The following is a 25,528-nucleotide window of genomic DNA, read 5'->3' on the forward strand; positions in this document are numbered from 1 at the left end:
GGGCACTGGAATAATTTATAGAATAGACATCATAGTCTAGTATAGTAGAGACAGTGCCTGTGAGTTTTACTGTAAAGCAGGACATGAGACTTATTAGTCTATCACCAAGCAATTCAACAGACGCTCTGTAGATACACTATAATAACTCTCATATCTTGCTCCACAGGATATTCACTATGTTTATCAAAGGTACAATTTATTTCTTCTCCAGCATGCAACAGCATCCAAATAATGGTAGACAGTGTAATTAGTAACACTGACAGGCAATGACACTGAGTGCATAATTCTCAAACACTGACCCTTTTAAAATGTCCGTTGTTTAACTAACTCCGACAGAGTTAATTGATCTCTAACAGCTTATACGAGCTCAACAGGGACTAAATATATTCCATTTGAGATAGAAGCACACTATCACTGTTTATTTCACACTCAACATTTTGCACTGTGGCAAATGGTAAATGCATTATATGACTTATTTTTTTAAACTAAAATTTGGTAACCACATAACATATTGAACTACATGAGATTGATTGGGTGTAGTTTATGCTTCCAATGGGCAGTTCAGTCACTCTCAGCAGCTATGGGAACTACGTCTACACTCCTGTAAGAGATGCATTTGTGCCATGTTCCTGAGAACAGGGTGTCTGGGATTGGAGGAAGGGGACATTTTCCCCATAGATTGGTTGATTTTTTTAATGATTTCCCCCCATTTTCTTATCAATCTGGAAAGCTCAATTGCATTCACCAGCCACGCTCACGGCTGAAACATACAATGTTCATGCAGGAGAGCACAGATTCACACTCACTGTAATGAAAAATGTGATATCAAGCCACTGCTTCTGTTTCACACTGTGGCAGAGCTTGCATAAACAGGAGTCAGAGGAAGACGCTTCATGCGTAGCGTTAGCATGCAGGCTGTGGGCATTTGAATAAGCAGCACTGGGGTCACTGGTGAGTGATAATGTGCGGTGACCCTGGCGTGGGTCATATGTGTGGCCACCAGAATCCCTACCTTTCTGGGTGATGCTACTGTCAATGACAGTATGCTCCACGCAGGCACAGTCTAAGAGTCCACCCACACATTGAAACAGTACCTTAAGAGGATGAACCACCCAGCAGCTTGAAGTGGCCTTCTCATCCAGTGACTCATACACTATGCAGAACAACTGAATGTACTTTGTTTCTTTGAATGACTCTAGTTACAGCACACAAATACATTGTTCCTCCAGTCACACCAACATGGAGCAATTGTCTATAAAAACCCCTATGCCCCATTTTTACTGGTATTAATTTAAAGTACAAGAGTGCTCATAATTGAGACGTATAATTCAGTTACAGTCATAGAAACAAACCCGGTACAGTGCACGAACCCCATAAAGTACCTACAATTACAATTTGTGTAATTGCGAGCACATTGCCACCAGGGCTTAATACACTGCTGCGGGACAAAGCTGTTTAGCATGCATCGCCACAGAACCGGTGCACAAAGAGACAAGAGCAGGTCACAAAGGGCAAAGTCAATCACAGAGAAAACCTTTGTTTAACTTAAGACATTATTCAGTCAAGCTTAAATTAGTCTAAAGTTCAAAGGCTCCTCTGGCTGTTTCAAAATTATGAATATGCAATTATATACTGTATCAGAAGGCTGAGGGCACACTGATGCCTATTATGACCAAAAATCACATGCTTATTGTTCCATTCTGATTATAAGGAGCAAAGCTCAATAGCCTTGATGCATGTTGTTCATGAAGCCACATTTAAACAGGCAAGAAAACTAGAGCGTTCAATAAACAAGAGTCATACTGAGGATGATTCAATCCCAGTCAATAAAAACAGAGAAGGCATCCAAAGTGTAATTCTGTATGTCGTTAATAGAAAAAAGCAACAAGCAGAGCACTAGATATCCTGGATGCAAAAATAATTTCTAGACCAGTAAATACACTCTACTATTGGTCATATCATTAGCTATATATATATTGTTGGGAAACAGACAGTTTTGTGTATTCTGCGTTTGGGAAGTTTCCGCTGGGGCCCGGGGGGGAAGGGGGCGAGCCCCCCTGTTGTATTACAATTTCAATGTGAATGGAACCTGTTTGAATAGATAGGATGGGTTTGAATTTGAATGGTCCAATCGGAAGGAAGCACAGCCTCTTATCACCAATCAGAGGCAGCGCTCCAGTTCTTACATTATGCAAAATGTACCCACTCTAAACTGTATAAATCTAATCACCCACCAGTACTATTTTGAACTTTCTCTCTGAGTTGTTCCCGTAGCCGGCTGCGTAATAAATCTTCCTGTTTTTACTACGAACTTCTGATCTGCTTCTTCCTGGGATAACGGTCATTTTACCTGTTTTTGGTAATATCTTGATTAACCTACAATATATTATATCAATATTATTGTCAGTGCATCTTTTTTGCTATCCATGGGCAAGTTTGTTAAGGTAATTTATTTTTCTTTTCTTTCACTTAAATTTGACATCTCCAATGCCACCCAAATTTGTCCATCTGGTGTTTTTTTGTACCTAAATTTTCAGAGCAGTATATGCATTAAACAGGGGGCAGCACGGTGGTGCAGGGGGTAGCACTATTGCCTCACAGTAATAAGGTCCTGGGTTCAAAGGCCTGGCCCTTTCTGTGTATAGTTTGCATGTTCTCCCTGTGTCCATGTTGGTTTCCTCTGGGTTTCCCCCGACCTGCAGGCAGGCTAACTGGAGACTCTAAATTGCCCATAGGTATTATGACTGTGTGAGTGAATGGTAAGTGAATAGTGTGTGTGCCCTGCGATAGACTGGCAACCTGTCCAGGGTGTTTTCCTGCCTCTCACCCAATGCATGCTGGGATTACTGATAATGGATAGATGGATAATGGATGGATGGATATATGCATTAAACAGCACCCGGGGCTACAACGAATGCAAAGTTCTTCTGGAATTCCCTTTTTTGGACTACCAACAGAGTCTATGTCATTACCTTTCATCAGATACATCCACCTACAAAGAGCATTTGCCAGACATTTACAGGGACATGTATTTACTAGGCAAGAGCAAATATTCACACATCAGATGAGAATTCGCAATGAGAGGGGGAATCAATGGACATAACCTCTCTCGACTTCTACACATCTCTATGGCCTCCTAGGATTTCTGGAAAAGAAGATTTCACTTTCCATTATACACGTGAAAATGACTGACAGCTGGGTCAGTCTCGGATTGTTAGGAAGAGACACACAAATGCCCTGTAAACCCAGGGCTCTGTACAAAAACCACAGCACACGATGCACATGTGATATTTTGTGGGTCAGACTGGAGGTCTGTATGAAACCATTATGAGCCTATCAATCTTCATGCAGCTGCAGGAACTACTTTCATTGTTTGGCCTCCTGGGAAAAAAACACAGCTTTTAAATGTGCCTACTGTAACACTCCTTTCCGTTTGACCCCCTCAAACAAGAGATCTGATTTTTGCTTTTGCTGATTTGTGATCTGGTCGATATGAACATAATGGTGCACAGCCATCAATTTTCACTCTATAGCTGCAGCTTGTGAGCATAATTTGCGAAGCAATTCATCATAGGTCTAATTTGCAACGTCCATACAATTCTCTTAATCACCCAGCAGCAGCAGTAGAACTACAAACCTGGGTGATAATAAGCACCTCTGGTTTTGGCCAAGCTCCATCCTCCGCAGTGCTGATTGATAGACAAGAGAGTTCTTTTAAGATCTTCCTCCTGCACAAGGACCTCTTGTGCTCATATAATCCAGTTTTATACTTTGTGAGGTTTTATATCACTTCATAAATGGAATCTCATGGGTGACCAGTTATTAATGCTACAGAACACCTTTGACTTTCAGGGTCCTCCAGTCCTCCCATTGCCTGATGACAGCCATAGAAATATACAAAGGTAGAATGGCACCATCTTTGGATACAGGAGCACAAAATGAGCACGGAACAGCTGACTTACTTTGGATGCCTTATGTCCGGAAGAGACCGGTCCAAGGCGATGTTGTTGCTGACATAGATGTTGAAACCGTTCTCCTTGTATACAGAGTCATCACATTCATCCTCTGTCAGTGGGTATGGTTTCCCCTGTTCCCCTTTACCTAAAAGACAAACAGGACATATGTGTGTCTCCATGGCTACAAAGGGGGCAATGGTTTCCTCTTCTCTCCGTTATAATAAACAGGATGCCCGCACGTATACTTGAAAACAAATTGATGTGGCATCCCACAATTCCCTTCAAACAGAAAGACAGTCTATCCCATCATCATTCATGATATTACACCAAAACATTATAATTTCATATGTGTATGTATAAATGCACTTCACGCAGGCTGAAATTTTCTGGAACTGAACAGAAAATTACATGCGCAACTACAAAGACAGACAACCACAGTCACTAAAAATGAAATGGAAATTAACAAACTAATTAATATGCCCATAGTAAAGAAGGCCTTCAGTGTAGTATTTATTTGCTAATAGGTGCATGTACTGTAATGGTGTATGCAAGCCATAGTCACTCCACAACAACTCAATATTTCCTGCATATTTAATATTTTGGCATCATAGTAAAGTAGGAACCAACTTCACAAGTGCACTAAAAAATGCCACTAAAAATGTATGGGTCAAATTAAAATTTAACCATTTAGAAGAAACTTAAGAGTTTTTATAGTTTTTTTTTATTATTTAAATTTGACTATAACTGAATTTAAAAACATGAAGGATTGACACCCCTAGCAGAGTTAAACTGGAGGACATTGCATGCTGGATTGTACTGTACTGATTCTCCTACAACTCCAAGGAGCACTTGACATCTTTAGTAATGACTAATACTAGAGCTCTTGAATTGTATATCTTCATGAAAGTTGCTATTCGTACATATCAATTAGAAGTGCTGGAGATTGCCTGTATATCTCAATGAGATGTGCTAAAACCTTCTCTTATCTTTCTTTCTATGAAATTCTGTAGATCCCCTGTATGTGTCAGTGTAGTATCCTAGAGGTCCACACACCAGTGGTCAGTTTAAGGTTAAGTGCGTGAGGAGATCATGCCAGTATTGAGGTATGGGATGCTCTTCCGCATCACTGCCAATCCAGTCCAGCAGCTGAAAGGAAATCGCTGTCTCTTAAGTTGCCAAACACGCCCAAGTAACAGCCTTGCGAATCACTGTATTTGAAACTTCCACGTCTAAAGCAGACACTGGGTTTATTATTGCAGGCAACGCGACATTCATTTTCTCAACGGAAAACCAATTGAATAAACTGTTTAAAATGACTCTGCCGCCCCTTCTTGTCCTATTTATTACAAACAGTGTATCAGCTATTGAAAAAGCAATCCTATTAAAGAATCTTTCTTTCCTGTTTTTTTTTCTTTTTTTTTTTAATGTGCCAAATGCTGCTCTCCCATTCGGAAATCTGCCTTATGTTTGTCAGAAATGTGTGTCACAGCTGTTATCCATAAAACCAGGCATCCCTTCATAAATGTCCCATTAATTTGCTTTGACAGTTTTTATTGTCTGAATCTCAAAGACATTCAGATGAAAACTGTGATGCTCATAGCTGATTTCTTTTATTCTCTGATCTCTGAAGAGTGGAACATCCCCCCCCCCCCAAAAAAAAAAAGAAAGAAGAAATACAGCTAAATCCCCTCTTTTAAATGTTTATATGATAATAGAAACAGCATACTGATTTAGACATGATTTATATACTCAACATATTTTCTGCAGCCTGCAATTCTGTGAAGATGACACAAAGAGAGTGTATACATATTGCTACTGAAGGCAGTGCATAAAGCTGGTTATGTTTTTGATGAATCTATTACTTTAGGCCTTCACAATAATAAATAATGAGACATTTAAACTATAGGCATCAACTGAATAGCATTCTTCCCTTTTTGATGCCTCTATTCAACATGTACAGTTAAGTGTGCATATAATGTTCTCATAACAATGGTTTCTTCTCCTCACAGTTATCTCACCTTCATTGAACAGTACAATAAGCCAGGTTTATTCTGTCAGATTACTGATCCTGGCACCCCACCCACATACACAGGGCTGTCACTAGTGACATTGTCACTGCTGGGTGGTGGTGGTGAGGGGGTATCTATTTATTAAAAAAAAGGGGACCCAGAGCAATATTCTTTCAGGGGGCCCAATAATTCCTAGCTAGAGTGAGATGATTATTAAACAAAAATATTTTGTGGAGGCATCCACTTCTAAATGAATAAACATACTGTAAGTAAAAACATCTTACAATATTTAATTCCATAGCAAATTAAATTAATCACGATAGATTTATTGTAGACTTTTCACATCAGTTGCAAATATTAAAACAAACAGGCTGTTGGAAGCATACACTATATATATATATATATATATATATATATATATATATATATATATATATGTTTGAAATCCATCTTGCATCAGTGTCTTATATTGAAAATAAGAATAATTGAAAAAAAGTTGCACAGCAGATATTCTCCAAAGTGTCAGTACAGATGATGACTTTGACTTCATAAATAATTTTCATTATGTTTGCCACTGTGACTGTTATTATACAATATCCCAATACTTAATATCACTGAAACCTTCCCCTGGCACTTTCCACACAAAAATACTTTTGAAACCAAAAATTTTATACAAAATAAAATGTGAATACACACACACACACACACACACACACACACACACACACACACATATATATATATATATATATATATATATATATATATAAATGTCATGATAATCCAGTTTTTTTTCAAACATGATTCCTCGCAGGAAAAAAAAGAAAAAGAAAAATTCTGTGTTCCTGACCCAATGCTTCCGCCAAAGAGAACATGTGGTCTGTAGAATAAAATGACAGAAGTAACAGAAGACCTCTCAGGTATCCCGCTGAATCGGTGGTGTTCAGTTACAGGAATCATGATCTGCAACAGAATCGTGAGAATGCCAGGGTCGACTGGCCTGTCTGTCCCAACGGCAGATGCTACATTTGCCAGGGAGGGTGCCAATTGGCAGGGTATTTGCTACATCATCATACTGTGCAGTACCGAGTTGAAAGACATGAACACCAGTCAGTGCCCTCCCTGACAGAGGGTATTTCAGCAATGGGACTACCCTGCAGTTTACACTGGGAATTCCAAATCAGGGGATATACAAACAGATACAATGCAGTTACATACAGTATACTGCCAGCGAGAATTCCGGTGGAGAGTGAATCCACAACATAGGGGATTTACACCACTTCAAGAGTAATAGACCTGTTGGCTTAAATTTAACATTTAATCTGTGGCCAGTATGATAAATATGCTTAAAGTAAAAAATGATACTCAATGAACATGAGGCATTTCATTCCAAAACCTTAGAAACTGTTGAAATCCTAGAAAAAAAAAACATCCAGCATGAATGTATAGAGATGCTTTCATTATTACACAGCAAATTCATTTGGTTTCCATGTTTCCTACAACTCATAATTGCATAAGAAAACATTTAAACACAAACTGGTTGAATGCAAATTGGTACTGTGCAGTGCTGTGTTGTGCTCCTGCAGGTACTGCTCAGCACCAAATTGAAAGTTTTTTCAAATGAAATCTGGACTCTGCACTACTCAAGAGATTATATGTCTAGGTGTGAAGGTTATTGCCAGTTTTACCTAGCGCTGGGTAAAACCATAATAAGCCAAATATTCAGTTAGTGTATTGACAATTATTAATAATAGTTGTATTCATAGTACTAATAGTGCTTATTTTATGGGAAAGGATACTACCTTGTGTAAAAGCTTTCAAGTGATAATGCAACCAGATGGTCTTTAGAGTTTGATACTGTTTTATATTACACCATTTCTCTGCATTATTAATTCATTTTGGTAAGTTAACAGAAAGTAGACACAAACATTTAATGGCTTATTTGCTCAATTATGAAATTAATTTTCAAAGCCATGCAGAGATGTAATACTTAGGTGCACTTTGTGTCCTATGCAGTGATTTAACCTCAAGGATTCACTTAATAAGTTTGTATAAGTAGTACAGCTAGAAGGCCTCCTATGTGCTGTTGCCAAGGCAACACGGAAAATGGAAAGAAGAAGGGCCAAGCTAAGATGGCATTGTATCTTCTCCTATTCTCTAATACTACGTGTATCAATTGGAACCAAATATGAACCAACCAAAGACTAATCAATTTTATGGCTGGCATGTCGAGGACTTCCCAAGACATTTTGTATTGGAGACTAACATCATTCACTAATAGCATTGGCCTTTAAAGATTAATAAATAACATCGAGAAAAATAAGTAAGCTGCAATGGAAACAGGCTATAATAAGGTACTGAAGCTTTTTTTCATGAGCACTCCTATGTAGGCTCTGTGTAGTGAATACTATGGCCAAAACTATGGCTATGATTTTAAGAAAGATTCAGAGTAAAACATGCATTATTCACAAACCCTCACAAACCTTCATTCAAAATGTATCTGTAATATTCTCTTTAATACAACATATCAAATGTAAGGAAGCGGTAATTCTAGAAGTAAATAACAGTACAGTTAGTAGCTGTAGTAGCTGTAGCTGTACCATACTGTCCACAAGTTATTGCAGACAAAAGTTGAGCACCGCTCACAGGCTCAGAGTCGTGTGTGTCCACCTGAATTTTCTCTACTATTTCACCTTTCAACCTCATCCTCTTGCTCATTTATGCGTGGTACTGTGTCAGATTCTTGCCTGGCTTTTTCAGTAACCGTGACAGTGAGTAATTTCTCTTGCTCACCAACTCGAAGCTCATCTCTCCTGATGCTCTCATTGTCATGCCAATCTCTCCTTCTGAGACCATCTGTCCACGTGTAGATGTGTCCTTCATTCAGACCTAATTGAAATCCCTGAGAGAGAGAGACAGCACAAGAGAGAGAAGAGAGAAGCAAATACATCATTATCACCTTCTTCCGGACCCTCAAGTTTCAGAATGTGCTCTTAGAGATTTGCCACATGCCATTCCCATTCTGACTGCCTCAAGCATGAAAATCTGTTCATGACCTCCTGTGGACTCAAATTATATTTTACACAGAGCACCAGAAGAATGGCAAGTGTCTTTCCCCATTCTGTGAAGGATCACCACAACTATTCTACCCACAGGACACGAACAAGGAAATAAAAAAGGAAACATCAAAGCAAAATCTCTTCACAGGGTGATGGGCTGTGAAATTTGCAGTCAACTGATTAGTGGTTAAAGTTGAAAGCCTAAATTAATGCACGGACATCACAGTCCTGGAGTACACACTTGCACCTACTTTTTTCTGATGACGTCTTTCCCTTGGAATACCATACTGACGTCACCTAAGACGCAGCTGCTCATGAAAGCTGTCTTGGTCACTGAAATTCCTGCCAAATGCAGCCTATTACCCGTCTTTTGAAATCACTGGGGCCTTGACTTGCAGCCATGCAAGCTATAATTACAGGCAACCAGACCCGTTCATAATTTATTATACAGAACCCTACAAGTTGTTTTGCATGATTAATAGTGAGCCACCCATGTGTGCTAGCCTCTGCTCATACTCGTTGCTCCTCATTATAATGGTTTTTCCACCTTTATGACCCTTTTACTGTACATTACCTTGCAACCACAAAGAACAAAAGCAAAATATTCAAGATATTCAATTCAATAGAATGGCAGCTTTTTCATCTTGTTATAAGAGATTGTTTAAATCATATGCATTCATACTGAAAACCAAAAAGGTTCATGAGACCAGTCACGGTCATTATATAAAACTAGCAGAGTGAAGAAGGGTTGCATTATCTTGGTACTAGCAGCCATCTATAGAGAGAATCCATTGCAGAAGTAGTTATTTTAAGATACAAGGAGTACCAGCAAATATAAGCAAAGCAATGTAACTCAGTATCACTCAGAAATTTATATTCAGAAGAAAACCTTATCACTAATATGTGACAAGAGACCAGATCAACACATACGATCTCCTATCAGTCATACAGTTCACCTTAAATCCTATTGTTAGCAATAGGGAGGTGGACAGTAAAAACTGCAGCTCATTAAGTGAGGTCATCAATTATATATTCACACAACTTCCTAAACAAAAGTATCTCTCTATGAGAACGTTGGAGTGTAATGTGATGAAATGGGTATGGCAATAACCATTGAAATAATCTCGTAAATAACAACTTAACTATTTAATGTGTAGATTATGATTATGATTATTGTTTTTAAGTAGAAATGGAAGATTTTCATGGAAGCATACAGTTAGCTAGTGGCTAGCAGGACATGCAAGTATTCTTAATGAATGCCTTGATCTAGAAGTATGAGATGCTAGCCTTGTGAGACAATAGAAGCTGTCTTCCAGCGCAGCGGAACGCAAAGCTGAACGCGATGGAGGTTTGGACCGAGAGGAGCGGGGATGTGACGGGTTTGAATGGCGGGGCGTGAAATGGCGCAGGGAACGAGGCGGAGCCCGGACAGCGGCGCGTGAAATGATGCGCTCCTGACAGAGGTACGAGAGCGTCAGGGATGAGGGAGATTTGGGCGCTCGTGTAACGGATGAGGAACGAACGGAGGACCGCACGCCGGCACGTTAAACCGTATCGTCAGGTCCGAGGGGCGTTCCCCTCAGGAACGTTCACCGCGTCCCAAACTGCACCCCGTGCGATACGCCCTCATTGCTGTAATAGGGCTCTGGAACAGGGGGCACGCCGCGAGACATTTTGCAGCACTCTCCGGTGGACACGGGACACCGGGAAAAATAATTGCCAGGTCAAGAGCGTTTCGCACCCCTCTAGGTGCCTTCGCTGCCTGCCCCATTAAATCCAAAACTGTGGGCCTCGGGGCCCACCGTCCCCGAAACCGGGACTTAATCATCCGTGCGGGCTATCTGAGGTGACATCAAACAAGAGAGAGAGAGAGAGAGAGAGAGAGAGATCTGCATCAGTGGAGCCTCAGGCCCTGTTCCCTTAAAAGAGTGTAATGTATGTTTTGCCATGTGACTCCAGTATATGTTAGTGTGTGTGTTAAAATGTTTATTTAGACATATTACAGCTACCCTTAATTTATTTATTGGCTTATGCAAATCTGAGCTCAAAATGCAAAAGCAATGATTAACATTCAAAGCATTTTTATTAATCCAAAAAAGCGATTGGGGAAGGGGGTGGGGGGTATAGTGACCGTGGACCAGAGGTTTTGGGGGGGAGATTTTGATCACAGCCCAAAAGTGCCCCACAACCCAGAATAGGACTGGGCCATCAGGCATATGCCAGATTTACCAGACGGCTAGTCCGCCTTGCTAACAGTATTCCCATTTCAGAAATGTTCTTTCATTATGATCACAAATAAAGTGTACATTAATATGCATACGTTTTGTCCTTCAGATACCTTCTGCAAACCATTTCCTATGAGAAGAAACGAAATATGCAACTTTCCTTCAGCCTGACAATTTACAGTTTGCATTTTATTTAAACCTGGGCATCTGTGATTTATTAAATATAGTGACACTGTATTGTTTAAGACAGCACTGATTTAGGACACAAGAAACGTAAGACAGCTGTCAAACCTGTTCAAACAACACAAACGCACAAATGCATTTCCCTTTTGTAACAGCAACTATCTTATGAATTTAAAACGTATTTTAAAAAATGTAAAATTAGCTGGCAATGAAAACATTAGTTCATTAATCAGACCCTTTAAAATCTTAATAGGCACAGCCCTATTATAAATGCATTCAACGTAACAGCAAGGCAGATTTACATTAATAGCCTGTTCCATTAAATATATGTTCACAATAGCACACTGAGAACAAGAAAGCCTCATTATTTTTTATACTGATGGAAAGTAAAACATCTGAAACATAAAACAAAGAAAACAGTAGACCACAACCTAACCGCTATGTAACCTTGGGCTGAGGGAGGCTGGATATCGGCCTGCTGAAGGAGTGACCTTTTGTCAGTAGGCTTGTACATGGCGGTTGCCGACTTGCCGTAGCGATGTACTCTTCTGGGCTTGCGAACAAAGTGTTAAAAGCTCTGAGAGGTATGTTTTCATGATCAAATGGAATTTATACACGTGTTACACTCCCACTTCAGCCTGGCGGTGTGTAGAAAGGCTCCCTCCAAACGTGCCTCCTTTCTGCTGGTTCCAGGAAACGTGTTCCCTGTGGGTGCAGAGGCTTTTCTGACCCAGCTAGAATGAAACAAAAGCAAATTGACCAAAGACATGTTTTGATTTGGATTTCCCAAATTTGGAGTTCACTGTTGCTGGAGGTGACCTACACTATCTATCCACTCGACTATGAAAGATGTGGAAATGCGATTGGAAGGATCTTTAGATTTTTATTAAGTTCACTTACTTCCTTTTCATATTTCCTGTTTTCATGTTGAAGCTAGGAACACTATATTCATATTCATATTAAGGCCTTATTTATTATTACTAAATCATGAACATGTATGAATGTTGTTTATATGAATTTATTGGGTTGCTGGTTCTGTTATCCATATTTATTATTTTGGAATAGCTTTCCAAAGCGCTCTCCTATGTTCTAAATAAATTGTTCTGGATGCTCTGTGTTAATGCTATAAAGATCAGCTAGTTCATGTTTTGCAGTGCCTGCATTCATGCACAAGGAATAAGGTCCCTTCTTATGACCGACACAGCATATTTTTATGTTTCTGGGAAGTGTTAATTAAGGATTATAAGGCGACCTTAATATAACCCGTGTATTCAGTAGGACAAATTAAGCTCAATAAAATCTACTGACTCCCTGGTCACATTATACTGGTAATATACAGTTACATGAAGAAGCCGTTTGCTTGAGAGTCAATATTTGTGCCAGAGGAGCCTGACGCAGAGAATTTTTTAAAAAAAATCTGTTTCGCTTAACAGCCATGTGTGATACTATTAGTGAAGGATGTACTATAGCCAAACCCACTCCGGTGGAGCTCACATCGCCTAAGTCCTTCTGTATCTCTGCCAACCATCCTTCTGCCGGAGGAGGAACCCCAAATTCACAAGAACATTTCGTTTTCCCTGCGGAGATATTTGTTTATCAGCGTGTGGCAGGGCATTGGCTGTGTCCCTCTCCTGTCAGAGCATTTAAGAGCTTCAGTGTTTGCGTGAAGTTTCGATTTCCTCCCAGCAAGCTTGGCTCGGATGCATGATATAACCAAAGTATGACTCTCAGGGAACGGTTAAAAATATGAAATTTACCATACCCAAAACACATTATAATAAAACTATACCTTCATTTCTCTCAGAAGATTTTGTTTTGTGCTCATTTCAATAAGACTATGTATATCACGTAGACTATGTGTTGTATATGCCCGTTTTTTTGTGGTAACTTTGAAAAAATCCATATTATTATACTTATATAACCACTTTAAGTTGCAGATATATGCAGACATTGTATATTAACAGTGCAATACAAATAGCTTTGAAAATAAAGAAAACTGTGGTGTCCTGCTACCTTGAAATCTTTTCTGAAGAGATTTAGAACTAAGGCAGTTGAATATGAAAGGCCTACTTTGATATGTTGCTGTAAAACTGCTTCATCTTATTTTCTTTATATAAAACATATTGTATATGCAGTTATATGTCCTTTTTTAGGGATTTATGTTCATTGGCAATATTGTATTATGAATACAGGCACTGCTTGAACACACAGGAAGATTTAAATTATTTTAAAAAATATGGGGCTACTGTGATCTTACAAAACCAGTAGGCTACTATGGCAAAAGTCAGTTCTCTATGGAGTTGGCAAAATATGGGGCTGGCTCCAAAATCCTGATTTCTACAAGCAATGGGAGCAGGTGGTCGGCATCTGTGCGTGGAGTGCGGAGTGTTGCTGTGAGCCGCAGCAGTGTCACACGCTCACATGCTGCTGAGGCTGATTTTAACATGGACCTCCAGCTACGATAAAACACCACGCACTCAAGCACAGTTTCACCTCCTGCAAGAGCTTAAACACCTGGTGAAATTACTCTGAGTGCAGGAGCCAAGAACTGCGATTATCGCACTCGCTCAGCTTGTCTCCTAATATTTAATACCGTCACACGGTGTCTGTAATTTCATTCACTCACGAGCTTTCAAGCTTCATTTTGCTTCCCAATCCAATTTAGTCCCCAAGGAGACAGTTACTGAGGATCACTCACACGAAAAAAGAAATTCAAACGCCATTCCTTAATCAGCCTGGTGACACACAAGCCCGGTAGTTTCAAATGGTTGTCAAGCCATTTAGCACTCATCCTGCTTTGGTGAATTCAAAGAAACCCCAGACAGAGAACTCAACATATTATTTCTGTCCATACCTATTTCTTTTAGATAAATCACGGTAAAAAGCTAACTGTGCATGGCAGCAAAGAACAGTTCACTAATGCTTTGATTAACTGAAGAGTTAATTTCAATCAGCTTTTTTTCTCAATTGTTTTCAAAAGCAGCTCACACTTTGATGAGATGATCAGAAAAATGAAACATGGAAATACTGCACAAATCCCCCAAATCAAGGAGACTCTTTAAACACATGCCTTAGAACAATAAATAAACATGCACTGTAGTCCAATTTTATTTCAATATTTTTTTTCTGCCAAATTTGAGGCTATGACACATGCAACAATGTAATAATATGTAAACATCACAAAGCTATGGATTGTACAAAATACTTGGCTGGTAATTCACACAATGGCAGATTACATAATGAGACATATTACATAATGAAGAGTTATGAATGCCTCCCTTGTCTGGGTTTGTTGTAGGATGTATTTGTATTGTATCCAACTAACAAAACTGCCAATTCATACTGAGACTGTCTATTTATGTGAATAACAGCATGGTGCCATTTTACTGACTTTTTATTTATTATTTCAATGAGGAATTCTGCAGCTATGAATAATGAATATAAACCCTCACAGAATGTACAGTCATTGAACTAAAGTGCAAATACACAAAAATACCAGCAGAAATGTTCATAAACCAGAACAACAAATACCACCAAGCCAAAATGGAGAAGACATTGTTGCATGTGTGTATTCCTTCCCTACAGAATCGTGCAGCAGGCCATCTTTCCATCTTACATCATCGCATTGTCTGTGAGAGAGGGGCTCAGCACGGTGACAGTCACATTACTGCGCTCTGACAGAAGGACTGATCTGATCTGACGCTCCGTCCCATACATTCACCACCTGTCATGGGAAAGCTGGGTAACACTGCCTGACCCGAAGACAGAGATCAGACCGTACTGAAACACAGCCTCGTTCACCATTTCTATTCAGAACTGACTCCTCAGAGAAAATCAAATACAAATTTAAACAAATACATAAATAAATTTACCTTTACACACAGCCATCTACTCTGATGAAGTCTCCACAGGTTTCCTGGCAATTCTCATTCAACATGCAGGCCATGTGTATGTTTTCTTCAATAGCAACAGAAAGTTCCTTTTTAAGTTTGCAGATGACCTCTCGCACAATGCACCGCCCTGAATTCGGAACTCTCCAGACGGGAGCCGCGTCTCGGCTGTGCTTTGCTCCCGTGTGTTGGCACAGAGGACCCATGAAGGTTATTAAACTCTGATCAAAGGTTCCATTCAGGAGACATTTAGTCCCCGAGGTGCGGTGAAAGCGCGCGCTCTTCCTCTTTGCTTCCCGCCCCTGGGGCGCCCCACTCCGCAGACCGTGTCTGAAAGCCGTCGCCCCGCCATGTGGCAGATCAAAGCGCAGCTGGAGGATAGGCCTGAAATACAGTCGGGGCAGGAGTGATCTGCTCAGTAGCACAGCTATTTTCCTCAGCATCACAGTGATCCGTGTGATACAGTACATATCGAGGACACTGTATTGAGCTAATGGCTAATAGCTCAATACAGTGTTGCAGGTCATGGTCAGTGCCACTGCTACAGCACTGTAGGCTACTCCAGATCACGTGTATGTGCCCAGTACAACAGGAACCTGCTGCACTAACTGCATGCTCAATATCAAGTGCTCATTCTTATGAGCTATACATCACTTCTGAAGTTTTGAACAGTTAAGACTCCATCAAACTTTTCATCAAATTACAGGATCACTGTTCCAGTGTCATTCAGCACTGCTCAAAAATGGACGTTAAATGTCTCTCCATATTCAGTTCCTCTGTGATTTCCCTGTGGTTATATCCAGTGAGTCAAAGTGCCAGCTGTGTCAAATAAACAGGTTTACTGAATCACTGCCGGCTATTTAGACCACCGCTTTGTTCACATTAACATAGAAATGATGTATGAAATGCATGCCAGCGCTGTCAATGTCCTATCTTTACACATGAATGAGTCGATGACAATTTAAATTAGTTTCCAATTAGCGCGCGGCTCTGTAGCTCTCACCCTCTCCGAGTTCCTATTTAGAGTTCAGTTCACACAGGGTTGCCGTCTCTCGCTCTTTGAATGCGAGAGGCACGCTTTCGGGCTCTGTCTCATGCTCTCACACCACCCAAACGAATCACCCCAAACCCTGCCCCTGAACAATCTTGGTCGAAACCCAGTCCGTGACCTCAGTCGCTCCCCAACGCCCGCAAATGGAATAAATTTCACGCCAGCCAGTTCACCAAACTTGCCAACTCTGGTTTTAGAGTGAAATGAAACACACTTCTCTCCAGGACCAAAAGTAGCTTTCAGGCCTAAAAGAAACCTGTTTGTCTGGCTGAATTCTATACTTCTGTCTGTCGGCAAGTGATCAGTACCCCCAGCATTGTCCGTGCTAAGCCAGTGTGCACAAGCCTGGTAACTCTAGGAAGGACACTGTCCCTGTTTATGTCCCACCTGAGCCCCTGAACATTACTGAATAATAGGAACACATCTGACTGTTTTCTCCCTATGGCTGGAAAAGGACCAAAGCAATGAAAGGTCATTATAGCATCCCCGCAGCACCAGACAGTGACTGTCCTTCACTGTCTGCAGTTCCACAGACGCTTGTATGTACATTGTGCTGTGTAGATGAGGTTATCTGGAGAGCCAGAGGAACTAATTTACCACATGAATCATGTGTAGGTACACCTTATCATCGCCTGGCAGACTCACCACCACCTCTGATAATTAGTGCAGACTGCCAATGTCGTACGTTTTTATATTTCAGTACATTAAAATCAGCTTAATAATAGCCTGGGGACCAAAATAATATTTCTCTAATGCCACTCTGCACTTGCAGGTATTAGACATGATGATTGGATGGTCTGCTCAAATTGAGTCTAATCTATGAAAATATGAATTTCAGGATCTTAGCAACCACATTATGAAAGATAATGAGGCATAGATTTTGGGTGTTCATGGACTCATCCCATTATGCCTATTAACATATTTCTATAAGCAGTGGGAGATGTATGTGCAGGAAAGGGAAAAGTACTTTGGCAGGCCAGGTCCAGACCAAAACCTTGATGCCCTGTAATTCCTGTCACATTTAACACAGTTCAGCTCTGCTTTACCAAGCTTGCATTCACACAAGAGTTTCCCCTATCCCCTTCTCCACCTTAGCACTTTCCCCAGAAAAGGAGAAGGAGAACAGGACAGAAGACGCATGCTGCTGCTCTTAGTGCCCAATAATCTTTGATAATAATCAACATGGATTCAGTCAATATACTGTATGCCCTTAACGTTGACCTAACTGGATTAAGAGCCAATTAAGGGGCAATATTTTTTTTTCTTCTTCACAAAGACAATTTGGTAACTCAGTGCTTGCCAATATGAAATCCATACCAGGGCTGTTTGTAATGTATCTTCCTGTCTAAATTAGGTAAACAGAAAACAGGCACACTGCACAAGGTTTCTCAAAAAGGTGAGAACAATTATTTTAACTTAATATTTAGAATTTGTCTTGTATTTTTATTGCTAAATCTTTGCCAAGCAAGCAGATTAGGGTCATTACAAAATGCTGATACTGTCAGTTTTTTTGATTCAAATGCATGTATAATAAATCAATTTTTGCTAACAGAAAAACAAATTCAGTAGTTATATTCGAAGGTCAACTGAACAAACCTTCCAAATATAGACTTTATTTTTATTTATTTATTACAGCATTACTTTGTTTAAGGAATCTTTTAGTTTCCACAACAATTTCCAGTAACCTTAATTTACACCTCGCATGTTCAAAAACACAAATTGCTCAATCATTCAATCATGCAGAGACCATCCTTGATCAAGACCATGTGTAGACACCTAATCACGCACACACACACACAGGGCGCCAGTCAATCCAAGGTGGTTTTTGAGATAGTAATGCCTCTGAGGAAGACAGTGCATTCATATGTAACAGAACTGGAAACAGGAAAGAGCAAGGGACCCACATAATCTCTTGTATGAAATATGGGCCGAGACAGTTCAGTGTGTGGTAGATCACAGAGTGACAGGGACAGTAGGCGTGCTATGTTTGCCGCCTAATCTCAGCAGTTCCACCATGTTAACAGCTCCGATCTTCAGGACTGGGAACGGGCGGGTCATCCCACATCTACCCTCAGCGCTCCCGTTGTGGCGCTGCCACTCATTCGCTCCGGCACCCTTTATTGGTCATCTTTCATTTCAGAATCGAATGAGAGCCTCCATTTTGAAGGCCTAGGGCACAGGGCTCCTCCCCTGGACACGACAAAGAACACAGGGGTTGCCAAGGACACCATCTAACTGAGGGGCATCCAGATCATCTAACCAATGTCAGTCTTGCCACTACTGGCCATACCGTGAGCCAGCTGACATAGAAACAAGTATGTTCACCATGAACTAACAAGCCATTTCCTGTCCTTGAAACATGTAATGAAAAATAATGTATTCAACCTTCATATCATATGATCGGCGAGACCCCTTTATTCCTGGATCCTTCTGGTGTTCACCTTTGCTGAGATAAATAAAATCAATCAATAAATAAAGAAATAAATAAATAAAGCTTTTCTCTGCAAAGTTGATTTTAAGACTAGCGGCACTTTTTTTTCTCATAGGATAATGTTTTATGTACATGGGCTCTGAACAGCCATGGGCTGGTAATTTAAATCCCATTTCACATTACTGCTTTAAACTAGGGACATAATATTACATTTGCCATCCCTAGTGAGTCAAATGTATAATTTTAACAACATTCAATAACCCAAAACCCATCAGACAAACAATACAGAAAATAATAGACTATTATTTGCTGTACGGGTACAAAACTGTAATTAGCAAAACAAGCCATTCCATTATACATGCCATTCTGAATGCGCCATTTGATTACAGTTTTGGTCAGGCATTCATAAACACTTTATGACATAATTTTCTACGGACTCAGTGATGTTTCGCACACAATAACATCCATTTCTTAAAGGCACAAAGAGAAATCAAGGACAAATACAGCCAATACATCATGGTGGCATGTTTATTGTTTGGTTGTTTGTGCGCTGTCTGCTATTTCTGCCATAATGAATGTTTACTGTAGTTCTGCTTTAATGAATGCCTCTGGCTACTGATGTTGCTAATGCAGCAATGGGAAAAGGAACCAGGCCAGTTTGTTCATCCGAAGCGGAGGTGTCAAATCTTATCCGAAAAGGGCTGATGTGGGTGCAGGCTTTTATTTTTCCCTGAACTAAAACACCTGATTCTACTTATCAAGGTCTTGATTGAAGACCATCATTAGTTTACGAGGTGAATCAGTTGCAGCAGTCCTGGGCTATAACAAAGACCTTCACCCACATCTGTCCTTTCTGGATAAGATTCCACACTGATCTATAGAATGCTCAATATGCAGGACAATAAGATCTAATGGTATTTGAATGAACATCTATTCCAGCTTTCAGTTACAGCAAACATCATTACAGCAAACATGTCCTTTTGTACCTCATTTCTCCATTGGATATTTGATAGCCATATTACAGAGAAAAGTACCATTCTGCCAGAATATCATTCAGATTTATGTAACCTTTTAGTCAAAGTTATTTTTAATCCATCCTATCAGAGTCAGAGGCAAAATATGAAAAAAAGTTCAGAACAGAGAACTAAAGCATGGTGAGAGTTTGGAGTAACAGTTACAGTGGGTAAGAAATCAGTATAATTCATGTCCATGCGAAATACTGCGTGAAACTGGTCAATTTGTCAGCGTCCCTGATATACCCGGTGACATTAACTTTGTAAGTGAGCCAATCCAGTGGTAATGTGGTGGATTGTCCTCTTAATGTCTCAGCAAGGAAAGCAGATCTAGCTGGTACCTATTATGGTGCAACTGCATTAGGAGACTCGTTTCAAACGTACCATAAATGTACTAGCTGGATTCTAGAGCACTGTGTGCATGTAGTGACTCAACTATACGGCATTTACAAAATGCATTTTCTGCTCAGCTGTACATGGGAGGTTAACAAAGAAAGTTGTGTGAATGGTATAAGGTTAATAAGGTTAATAGGAATATATCAATGCCCACTGAGATTAACATATGAATGTCAGCTCTAAATGTTAGGGCATCACCCTTCGGATCTGCAAAGGCCAAAATCACACCCTGTAATATTATACCTGTGACCCCCCGTTGGCTTCTTTAATTACTCAGCCTCACAAAACGTGCCCCCCACGCATGAGTCCATTATGATTAATGGCACAATGGCCTTCCTGTAACAGAAACACTTCCTCAGCACTTTCAAAGCATCAAGGTGATAATATCTTTCTAACTAACTAGGTTAAAATGAGAGAGCCTTTCAAGTTATAATGACAATAGGGGCTAAAATGCACATAATCAATCAGGGTTCATTTAACATCCTAAGTCCCAGCAATACATTATTTTGTCCCCTGTAGGGGACATGAATATCTGGTGTTTATTTCATAAACCATATATTCTACTATGCTGGAACCTACACTACAAGGGACATTCAACAAAATAAAATAAAAATAAAAAAAATGAAAATTTAACTACCGAAATACCTTTTTTTTTTTCCCTGTCTTACCTCAGGAGGATAAGCCTTAACTTTATTCTGTATAGTGCAAATTCAGCATGCAGTATTTTCTGTGAAGACCTACCATAGCAGGCTGTCACAGTACTCTGCACCGGAGCAATTAATCACATTAATATGGATTACAAATCAGTGCAGACGTGATCGCCATCAACCGCTTTTTTTGAAGGGAACTGAGACCCTGAGTAAAATGACATTCAGAGCAATTAAGTCTCATGAATTTCTCCCAGGGAATTTTGACTCAGAAATGACCTGCCAAAATAAAAACGCAAGGTTACATGCTGGTTTCACAGAATACTTTTAAACGTAAAAATTTCATTTTACAATGTGTCAGAAATGAGTTTGGCCTTCTGTGCTCTGACATAAGTGACACTATTAGACAGACTGGAGGCACTGATGCATGACATCAATTATAATATTCCTGCTTCATCATTAAGACCCATCTCAGATAAGGACAGGTTTGAAAGCGGGACCATTTCTTTAAAGTGAACTGTGGCGGTCACAGTTTAACCTTCATTAAAACACCCTCTACCGTGGACAACAGGGTGCCCACGTTTACAATTCAAATCTCCCTTTCTCTCCTTTTCTCTCTCTGCACACTTCTCGCAAACAACGTTAATTATATTCCATTCTGACAATCGATGTGCTTGGCATTTATCTAAGCTTATTACATTATAATTATGACCAAAAGGCAAACAAGGAGAATGGCTACACAAGGATTTTTCTTTTTAATTACTCACATTAATGATTACAGCCAGTTTTGCTCGCAAACAAAATATAATCAATCTGAGCAGCAGCTGAATCAGGAGCACTCGTTTGCTCTTCCCTGGTGCTATCGCTAGCTCTGGAGAATGCTTTTTTCCCCTCTTAATTTCAGAGTAAAATCAGCTCCATGTCCCCATGGTTTTGACTCAGCGAAATTCATGATATATTCTTGAATATGAAGAAATTAACAATTAAAAGACTGGGGTTGTGGGTGATAATTCAGAAGAAAAATATATAAATACAAGTAACAGGCTATTTAATGGCTTGTGGCTCAGACCTAGCAAGAGTGAAAACACAGTAAGTGAGGCAGAGAGCTGAACTAGTCCAGACTGAATGTGAATTAGAGCCTCTGTGTCATTACTCTGTACCTCCCTGACAGGCTACTGCAATACACAGGAAGTGATATGATGATATCATCATCTATATCTGCTAGCTTGCTCCATTTCTAAGAAACTCACTGAAAATCAGCTCACTGTTTTATTTTGTTGTATTCTTTTTTATATTTTGTGTGACTGTTGAGGATGTTGTTTGCTTACTGTTATCAAACAGTAAATGCAGAAAGAGAGTTCCTCCGATTCAACTCAAAGTAAAAGAGCCCCCAGAATATCACTCAGCAGACCAATGAAGAAAGTGGGCCATTTTATGCTCAGGAGTCTCTTAAAAATCAACTAATTTCAGATCCAAATTAATACTGAGGGCAGCTGCTGCACTTAAGCATGCTCCAGACTCTGCTGTGCGGTGATACTGACACATTGTGAGAAGCGCACACTGCATTTAATACTCTTACTCTGAGTTCTGCTCTGTTTAGAGGAGATGTGTTTTAAAGTACACGGGTGTAGGCCCAGGGGAGTCCTGATGTCTGGAAACATTAAGAATAACAACAGACCTCACGTCACTGAGCATCGCACAATGCACACCACAGTCGCCTGAGAAACAGAAGCGGACATTTTAATATAGGCCATTTTGTTAAAAAAATATTTTCTGTGGTATAAAGAAGAATTCTGCAAATTGCCATGACTGTCACCATCGCATGTAGCGCCCGTCAGTCGCCCCGTTTGTAATTGTACCGCAAAACCGTTCGTCTCCCCGGTCTTTATTGTAACTACATTGTGGAGACTCTGTGTGGTTGCAATAGGAACCCTGTATTACTGTGAAATGAACAGAACAACAGAGATGGACCCCAACTGAGGCAGTGTTATATAACATATGAAACAGCAAAGTTTCCAACCACGCCTGCTTCATCCCAAAGGCAATACCAAGCAACCACCACAACTATTGTTATACCAAAATACAAATCAGCCCCATGGTAGATCAATCAGAAACATCATCACATGCACAATAAAATTAACCATTTCTTCTTTCAAGTTATCTCCAATTATTCTTGTATCAGACACACAGAGAGGCCTGTCTCAATTAAGCATCTTGGTCGAGAGCACTGACAAGATGTAGTTTTCTCATAAGCAAGTCCTTCTGGTGGTACATATTTGATGGCAGTTTGTGTCACATATCAAGAATCGCAAACACGAGGCTGAAGAGCAGTTGGTGGTGATGTGTGAGCGGCTAATCACACCAATCGCACCATGCACAGAAGGCTGGCTAGCAGACAACTGCGATCAATTCGCCTCGCTTTCTTTTTTTCCCTAATACAGGAATATTTGCCAAGACAGCACGGCCAAAAAATTAATCCCACCATCCTTTTCCAAATATTGCAATACGTCAGAGGTAAAGAGTTCATCAGTTTAGAGTGCTCCCCCTCTCTCAGTGTTCCTCTCAAACATGTACTGCCATTCCTGTTCCCAGGGGTATAACGTCCCTCTCAAATCACCAAAAAATACCAGAAATGATTAGTCCAGCATGTCAAAAAAAAAATCCATATCAATGTATTAACAGTCACGCTTGTGTGTTATCATGCCCACAAGAGTTACATTAAAAACATTTAAAGATCGAAGGTACAGAAGAAAGTTCACACATTTGTACAGGAAACTGCATATGCATGGGTTTATGAGCTTATTTTCACACAAAGATTTGGAGCAATACTACTATATGTGCATCATTATATTACAGGTATTGCAACATTTGAAAAGCCTTAGTGCTCCAAAAATACCTGAAAATACGGTTTACTTTAGACTTGAATGATTGTTTACGTAGGCATCTGATAGGTAAGGGGAAAGGTGTATTGATCTGGTGCTTCTTTTTTTTTTTACCCCATAGACCAAAGATGCTCTAGCTTGGTTACTACTGGTAACGGCTAAGGCAACCTGGAGAAGGCTACACAGAAATTGATGTGTATGTCGGAGAATTCAAGGGATGAAGCCGACAGAAGTAGAGAACTCCGGTACGCCACATGGAAGATAAACACTTTATCGATTCATGCCACTGGCTTCGCCAATGCAGACATTTTCAAACGAGGGCACCAGATTGGTCAAATGTCGGCAGGGGAACAGCCCCACGCAGGTTTTTCAGCCTTGAGTGGACAATTCCAGGTGTTATTTGTGGCCAGCAGAAGTGGGCAGTCTCTGTGTTTTTCAGGATTTAGTAAACCAGCGACACAAAGTAAAAATGAAAAGGGCAGCACTCAGAGAAGGAAGCATTGTATAGCCAAGAGAATGCTCAGTCCAAGAGTGTTATAGCAAACAAGCCAACTGCCCACAGAATACATAATTGGGCAGAAAAGAAACAACTTTTTAAAAAATGAAACTGAGAAATGAATATGGAAATGCTTGCATTTGGGTCCCTTGAAAAAAAGATACAGTATGAAAACACTGCATGGACTTAAACAGGTGAATAATGACCTGTCATTCACACAGACATTGATGTGCACATCACCAAAGATGATCATGTTACAGCAGGATGGCTTACTGTGTCTTGACAATCTTATAGCAATAATGAAAAATCATCTGTAAACTTGTTTGTTAAATTTGACCAATAGCATGGAGTTATTCAAGGTCGGAAGTCATTACATATACACAGTCATGAGGTCAACATAGCTTTGGGCTTATATATTTTTTTTTAACCATTAGTCACAGCAAAATTTAAATAGTGTTCAATTTAAATTAATCTTTGCTTGCAAGACGATTACGAAAAGGAAATTCAAGGGAAAAGGGTGGGCAGAACACAGAAAAAATGGAATGGAGAAATAAATATTAGAGCAGACAGAGATTGAGAATGGCTTGTTGACACAGACATTATTAAAGGAAAATAAGGGAGGTGATAAGCATTAAAGTGCTGAAGGAAATTCATGAGTTCTGACAGATTTATTTTCATATTCGGTCTCATGTTTAATGCACATGCCATACCCACAGTGGTAAACCCAATCTAATCCATCGAGGAGATTGGGTTTGCTCAATCCGTCCCAGGAGAATCCTAAAAACCCTCTGCCAGATTCACCTCCATCTGACGTGAAACAAAGATAAACTTGGCAGATGTGACCAGCCAGGCTGAACCATTAATCTTAATAGCTAACCGCAATTAGGAGCAAGCAGTGCCAACGTGTACGACGGCATAAATAACTGCAAAGCAGAGGGCGATGGGTTTAAGATTAAAAGGAGTCGGTCTTAATGGCCTGTATAGTTAGAGCAAAGAGGCATGTGCCAAGAAAGATGCTGATTCATGGCTTTAATCTGCATATGCAATTAGCGAGCAAACAGCTAAAAACCCATTTCGAAACTCTGATAAGTTTATTACTACTGTAACACATCATCACAGTTTCTGCTTGGTGTGGGGGAAATGAGGGATGATAAGGTGGTGTGTACAGAGGGGGTGCTGTGTGTAAGCTGAGAACAGGCTGAGAATGGTGGGGTTGGTGGGTGTTCGGGGAGGGGGGTGGGTGTTCAGTGGGGGTGTTGTGTGTATGGTGGGGTTAGTGTGTGTACAGTG

The 25,528-nt window shown here is 40.1% G+C and overlaps 1 protein-coding gene across 1 annotated transcript in view; it reads right to left on the reverse strand.

Moving 5' to 3' along the window:
• Positions 1-25,528, reverse strand: part of galntl6 (polypeptide N-acetylgalactosaminyltransferase like 6) — a 114,889-nt gene that overhangs the window by 78,322 nt on the left and 11,039 nt on the right. The window contains exons 3-4 of the mRNA XM_035417141.1: positions 8,759-8,867; positions 3,963-4,101 (exon numbers count right to left, since the gene is read on the reverse strand). Coding sequence (XP_035273032.1) covers positions 3,963-4,101; positions 8,759-8,867 — 248 coding nt within the window. The remainder of the gene's footprint in view (positions 1-3,962; positions 4,102-8,758; positions 8,868-25,528) is intronic.

Source organism: Anguilla anguilla, chromosome 5, assembly GCF_013347855.1.
Source record: "Anguilla anguilla isolate fAngAng1 chromosome 5, fAngAng1.pri, whole genome shotgun sequence".
NCBI classification, from domain to species: domain Eukaryota; kingdom Metazoa; phylum Chordata; class Actinopteri; order Anguilliformes; family Anguillidae; genus Anguilla; species Anguilla anguilla.